Source organism: Selaginella moellendorffii, unplaced genomic scaffold, assembly GCF_000143415.4.
Source record: "Selaginella moellendorffii unplaced genomic scaffold, v1.0 SELMOscaffold_38, whole genome shotgun sequence".
Taxonomy (NCBI): domain Eukaryota; kingdom Viridiplantae; phylum Streptophyta; class Lycopodiopsida; order Selaginellales; family Selaginellaceae; genus Selaginella; species Selaginella moellendorffii.
In genome coordinates, this window is record NW_003314299.1 from 1,490,559 (window position 1) to 1,497,447 (window position 6,889).

The window sequence follows — 6,889 nt, forward strand, 5'->3', positions numbered from 1 at the left end:
TTATTGAGAGTGCTGGTATCTGGCAAGGTGAACGAGGCAATGAAGGTGGGTTTTCCCTGCTTCTTTCTGCGATTTGGAACTAATATGGCATGTGTTCTTCTGTTGTAGCGCAAACCGAGACGGCGACTGGACCCGCTGTCTGGAAATGTTATCGTGAAACTTTTTGAGAGTTACTTACTCTGACGGGGTATGAATGGTACGTGACGAGCTTTGTTCCTGTTTTTTTCTTCGTGTGATGATAGGCGTATCCTTGTGGAAATTATCTATCCATCTGACGTTGCGGATTCCTCGACTGGACTAGATTCGGCGGTTCGAGCAGAAGCTTTATATGCGTTACAGCAGCTAAAGAGAAGTCGGGATTCAACGTTAAGCATTTTGTACAGATACTCGCGGTTTTACCGCCTTCATGCCATTTCACGAACATCTAGAGGATCGGCTACACGATTGGATCCATTGGCGTGGTTTTATAGCACGAATCGTTTGAACTCACTGCTTCAGACGCTTAAGGTAATTACTTTTATCTCTTATCCTTTGTTGGTTTTTCCACAGTTGTGATTCAGGCAGTGTACCATATGCCTACGACCGAGAATGCTGTTCCCATTCCACTGGCTTTGCAGAGCCTCTTTGGCAAGCTGCAATATAGTGGTGATACATAAATTAGTTTTACAATTTTTTTGTAGGAAAACTTTATTTATAACAATTTAATACAATTCTGTGTGTCAAGAATTTACCTAGAATATCCAGGAATATCTAGTATATTCTTGAATATTCTTCATAAATTTTTTAAAACTTTTCGTATATAAACTTAAGCCAAAACTTATAAGAGGAACAAATGGCCATTTCTCTGTCTGGTGTTCCTGTCCCATAGGCATTGGTGATGAAACAATCGCCGGACAGCGTTGCGAAACGCTGGATCCGGAAGAAACGCGTCCGCCAGCAGCGGCAGGGTAGCAAGAGCAAGGGCGAGCAACATTCTCATTCGTCGCAGAATCTACCTGATAAGCACGAAGAACACCTATAGAGTTATTGAAAGAACTCTGCTGCTCCAAGCTTCCATTCTCACGAGAAAAGGTTGAAAAATAGTTTATTGATGATAGTTTGTGACAGAAGAAGTATGTAAGTCTTATCGGTAAGGATGACATACCATAACGATAATTTTCACGGACCACCTCTTAGCAGGAAAAAGAAAAGGTTAAAAAACAATGCATGATTGTTATGTTTTTAAGCAAAACTAAGCAGGAAAATGGAGTTTACTCCGCGTGGATAGAATAGCGTGGGAGCCAATTTGTACTAGAGCTGCCAAAGTAGTCATTCACGTCTTTGGGTTCTTTTTCTCTTTTGCCAAGAATACAGATGTGCTAACAACACATAAGGGAACCATTCGATGGGTCCAAGCCCAGGACGTTTTGACTTGCAAAACTTCCTCGCATGGCTCTTACAGGTGGCATGGTGGCTATGAGTTCGCTCAAGTAACCAGCTCGACTCAGCAATCCCAGCAAGCAGCCGTAATGCTGCTTCTTGTGGGCCACTTCAAAATCGAAGCGAATGGATCGAAACAAGTTTCTTCCCTCTCCTTTGTCTGGAGTACCCAACATGTGACATCGTCCAGGGTTTCGACAAGGTTCACCTCCTAAAAGAGCTCCTTGACTCTACGTTTTGTGCGAAGCAATAATGGAGTTCCAAATGATTACATCTTGGGTTAGCAAGCCTTGAAATGTCCTTTTGGCTCGATCTAGATGACCGTTTTTGGCATATGCAGTAAACAAGGCAGTCCATGATACTAGATTTCTGATTTCCATTTTATCAAAAAGTAGTTTTGCTTCTTTATGTTGTGCAAAGCTTGACAGGATTATATTGTAAGAACTAAGGTCTTTTCTTGCAGAGAATCAAATAGATACGTAACTTCCAGCATCACATTCCCATTTGATCAATGATAAGGTTACTGTGTTTAAGATACATGCTTTGTGCGTAAGCAGCTACATTCGTACATGAAAAGATGCCGCGATCCAACAAGGTCCATCCGATCAAAGCCCTGCTCGCTTGACACGTGTGAAGTCGATCGTGAACGAATTACATGAGTAAAAAGTAAGGTTTGGTCGCTTTCAAAGTGGAGCGCGAATTCACAAATCCACGGCCACCGCTAGTTTGTAATGATGAAACATCACTTGGCACATATATCCGGCCAGGGAGGGCGGGCAAACGCGCAAGATCGAGAGGCATGGCGGCCAAGAAGCTCCTCTGGTGCGTCGTTCTTCTGCTCGTAGTTTTGGCTCCGGCTCCGGCATTGCGGATGCGCCGATTGATCAGGGCGATCAGGGCGATTGGGCGCAGGACGGTGGTCCATCTTCTTCCGGCACCCTTGAGCGCGGCGGCAGGGCGGATGCACCGATTGATCAGGGCGATCAGAGTGATCATCAGGCGCAGGACGGTGGCGCGTCTAGCTCCACCCTCGAGCACGGCGACAGGGCAGATGATTTGCTGAGTTGTCAGGCGCGCCGTGTGGGCTCACAAGATTTAACAAAATGCCTGGCGCTGAAGAATTGTGTCAGAAAATGGAGGCTAGAGATGGTTTCTGGATATGCCCAAACAGGGTATCTTTCGAGGTTGATTCATTTCATGCTAATAAATTGCTTGTACAACTACATTGAGCATGGATATGTTTGTCTTACAAATGTCATGTTTCCCAGCTTATATGGAATATTTGATAAAAATTTTATAGGTTTGTTGTAAGTGCTTCCAAACACCCTCTCCCATTTTACTTTAGAAAATTGTACATTCTCCGCATCCCAGTGAATTAAGCACTTTGAAACCAAAGTCCCGTGAGAACTATACGCATGTAACTCATTATCTTTCATCACAACCAATTGTTTAATTGGCTCTCCATCCAGCTTTCCAGATAAACATTCCCAGGCAGATGTCTCCTCATTCCAAAAATAAAGCCAATTTCCACCACTGTCCTTGAACCATTCTATTTTTACCAACAGTACCTTATTTAAAACTGTCATAGCTGGGATTACGCCACTCTCAATCACGCTAACGGTAAAAGGTTCACACCAACCCTTTGTACAGATGCTATGGCTCCCTATATCCAAGAATCGTAGCTCCAAACTCACTGCCTTAATTCCAACTGGGAAAGTTACACGCTCAAAAGCACCCACAATTCCATCTTGAAACACAAGCAGCCTTTCAAGCTTGCAATCTGTCGGCAATTCTGCTAGAACGCTCCATTCCTTTACATCCAAGTCATATCTTCCTAGTGTCTTGCCATCTGCTGCTATGTAGAGACTGCCTCTGAGGTACACCATTTGTGGATTGCTTGAAAAGGTGGTGGCGCAGAGATCTCTTGTGATTTGAATGCTGGTCCCCTTGGAAAGGTCAAACAGATGTGATTGCCCAAGCTCTCGTGAGTACATGATCACAAACCCCTCGCTACAACACATGACTTCCCAGTTTACTTGATTACCACCAACAATTGGGCATGGAACTGCCTTGATCCCTAATATTTCATAAGGCAATCCTACCATCTTCTGTAGCACGTGATTCCATTCGAACACTTCTTGCAAGCCTTGTCGAGTGCCCTTGTCTACCCTTGAAAGGATCTCCTCCAATAACTCCTCTGGTACCATGACTCTGCCACAAGAACAACCTAATATGTTAGCCATCTATTTATGGCTATTTGGAAGGAATAAAGGTATAATATTCTTGGAGATAATTCCACTGTAATCGAATTTGGTTTCTTGATGGACAGACTCAGATAAACGTTTGTGGTTGCCCTTATTACGTAGTAGCCTTACAATGTCATACTTTTCCACTGTTCATTCTAAACTCGTCAACCGTTTTAGATCAGGAAATACTGCTCCGTAGTCAAAGCCATAATAGAAACTGAATGTTCTCTCTGCCATTGCTAAGCATTCCCTTGCGGCTCCTGTGATCCCTGCAATAGATGCGAGCTTCAGACGTTCATATGCCATTGCAATGTGATCTTTCCCGTATATGCGTTCAAGAATCTGAAGAGAACGAAAGATAGAACTAAGTCGTCACAAAACAGTAATTTACCTCTATTGACCTTCGTGCGTGAACTATAGCGGCTGCAGGCTGCTGTCCTGCTTCACAATATAGTCTTGCCACTATGTCTTCCATCTGAAATGCAAAACTCATGAAGATATGATTTGCAAAAAATAAAAACGCACCTGAGCCAACTGCTTGTTGAATGGATGGAAGCACTTTCTACCGTTCTCCAATAACCTTAAGCCATCAGCTATTGCCTCGTTCCCATTTAAACGGCTGCCGCAAATTTGAAGATCCTCCAGTTCTTTCTGCCATCATCTTTCAAACTTCTAACCGCTTTACATGTCAAGCATCGTTTAGCAGGCAGAATAAACTGGGGTGAATCCTTGTTTATATCCTAGCAACACCCAGCCCCTCAGCAACGACACCGCGGCATAAAAAGAAAAACATACCTGCGGCAGAATGTTGCAATGCTCGATAAGAAACCTCACTGTGCCAGAACCTCCAGGCAGAAGTATATCCTCGTCGGAAGCGTCTGGATCCAGCACAATGCCTTGACAGCCAGGTTGACAACAGTAGTATGCGATATGGAGCAAGTCCGACACTAAACCCAGCCGGCAGGGCTCGCAGGAGCATTCAAAAAGGTAGTGATCTCTTAGCCATATCTTTCTCTGTGACTTTTCAGATTCTCCGACCTGGCCAAAAGCAGTCAGTATAAGCTAGTCAGATGAGCTGCTTACTTGAACGCCATAGCTTATCTCGAGCGGACAAAAAGCTGGAAGCGCCTCGGTACAATGAGCACGTAAGGTGCGCTTGACATATGAGACATGGACGTTGGGGCTACAAGAATGATTGAACTTGCTACCACGCACAAAAAGAGCTTGAGCAACCACCACCTATTCAGAAAAGGGTATGGCATTAAAACAGGAGTATAATACTACCAATTCAGCTTACATGCTCAATCCCACAGATGTGCGCTCCCGACGAACTACCAGTCTCATCTGATGAATAGATGTGTATGATTCCCATCGCATTGAATCGAAGCATTGCAAGCAAAAGAACAAGCTGCATGAAGAGAACAAAATGAGCACGCACTTTTTCCTAGTTGAACAGACCTTGGCGAGAAGATCTTCAAAAGAAAACGCCAACCAAGAGGCCTTCAGGCACTTTGCTAGAGTAGCAGCCAGGAGATAGAGCTCAACTTTAGTTTGAGATGGAAGATCGTTATAATGGTGGCAGAGATCAACCTCGCACTGCTAAACATTAAAAAGCTGTTATAGAATATGTAAGTGTTACCTGTAAATTAGTGACTAAGATTCTAGCAGCAAGAACACCCTCTTCGGGAAGAGCAGCAGCCCATCCACTGCCTCCACATTCCAATTTATGCTCCACTGGACAAAGGTTTTACAATTCTTATCAGAACGAAACTTGAAATGTTTACCTGTTGCATCATCACGACAAGCATCGTTACAATATGATACAACTCCACATCCGATACAGGGAACAGAATCTGCTGGTACCACACCGAAACAGCCATGACAATGTGTAGGACGATGTTTTTTCAACAAGATCTGCGATATTGCAAGTGTTTACTCTCAATTTAGAACAAAAAGAAAAAAAATGCATACCCCTGCTAAAGCTTCTTCCGAATGAACGAGCGTGCCAGCCTGAACTTCCGATGTTGTTCTCAGTCCCCACTGCTTATCAGCGCTCCAATACATCGCCGTCTGAGCCGAAATACCAGCCTTCAAAGATGTGCTTAAATCTAGAGATGTTTTAAGCTTATAAAGAACATAAAAAAAACAAAAAACGATCATCACCTCTTTGCGCCTGTGGTGAGGCTAGCTTAAGCTTTTGACGAACTTGGAGGAGCTCAACCTCTACTTGCTTTTTGCCGCTCACCGAACACTCGCGAGTATGAGCAGCTTCCATGTCCAGGACAGCTCCTTGGTAGTCACACAAATCGGCCTTGATAAGTCCTCTCCTGTACCATGCCTCTAGCACCAACATTTATCAGTCTAGAGTTCCCAGAACTCACAAACTTACTTTTGCATATGATTCGTTCAGCGCAATTGCTCGGCCACAATCCCTTATACCTTCCATTTTTAAGCCCGATTTCTAGCACAGCATGAGCTTATTAGTGCACTCAAACGAGAGAAAAGAAAGAAAGGAGCGCAAAGAGGAACCACTCTTACATGAAAGCTTGTCGCACGGTTCGAAAATATAGTCGCCAAATCATTGCACGATGCGGAATTCCAAGGCATAAGCTTCAATGCCTGGTAAGATCCAGAGGAGATGAGTTTTCGTTTTACTTCGCAGCCATACCTTTGTGTAGTCTTGTATTGCTTGTTTGTAATTCCGCTGCTGAAATGCTCTGTTTCCATCTGCCTTGTACTTCGCAGCCGATTCGTAATCCTTGCCACACGTAGTCGGCTGCAAAAGCCGGTCCAATGCCTGGATCGCGCAAAATGTAAGCTCAAACATCAACAAAAAACCACTTACATGACGAAAGACTGGATCGCGATCGAGAAATGCGGCAAGCGCGGCTGCTGTAGACGCGATTTCCGCCTCTTTGCTGCGCTCGATGCGTTCCAATAGTGGCCCTGGAACCCTTGCTCGTAGGCGCTCCATTCAAAAATCTTTTAAAACCCTAAAAGGAATGAGAAACATTGGTGAAGATTGGTCATGGTCTATTTGGGTGTTGAGACTTGTTAGAATTGTATGGTCATTATATCAACTTTTATTCAAGATGAGAAGAGAGCAAAGTGACATCATGTTCTATTATTAACTATAATTAAAAAAACTAAAGTATATAATTTTTACCTTTACATGTACCAATTTATTTGTTGTTCTTATAGCTCTTGTATACTAAACATAACAC

General features: G+C 43.6%; 1 protein-coding gene across 1 annotated transcript; it reads right to left on the minus strand.

Annotated features, from left to right (window-relative positions):
- Positions 1–3,743: 3,743 nt before the first annotated feature.
- On the minus strand, positions 3,744–6,650 carry LOC9658684 (histone-lysine N-methyltransferase ASHR1). The gene is made up of 16 exons (XM_024683664.1): positions 6,511–6,650; positions 6,334–6,462; positions 6,204–6,284; positions 6,055–6,126; positions 5,829–6,003; positions 5,637–5,773; positions 5,450–5,579; positions 5,305–5,399; positions 5,124–5,261; positions 4,963–5,073; positions 4,749–4,904; positions 4,461–4,703; positions 4,283–4,405; positions 4,191–4,235; positions 4,057–4,140; positions 3,744–4,007 (listed from the first exon to the last, which is right to left on the minus strand). The coding sequence occupies exons 1-16, from the start codon at positions 6,637–6,639 to the stop codon at positions 3,816–3,818; spliced, it is 2,040 nt and encodes a 679-aa protein (XP_024539432.1). The 5' UTR covers positions 6,640–6,650; the 3' UTR covers positions 3,744–3,815.
- Between the last annotated feature and the right edge of the window lie 239 nt (positions 6,651–6,889).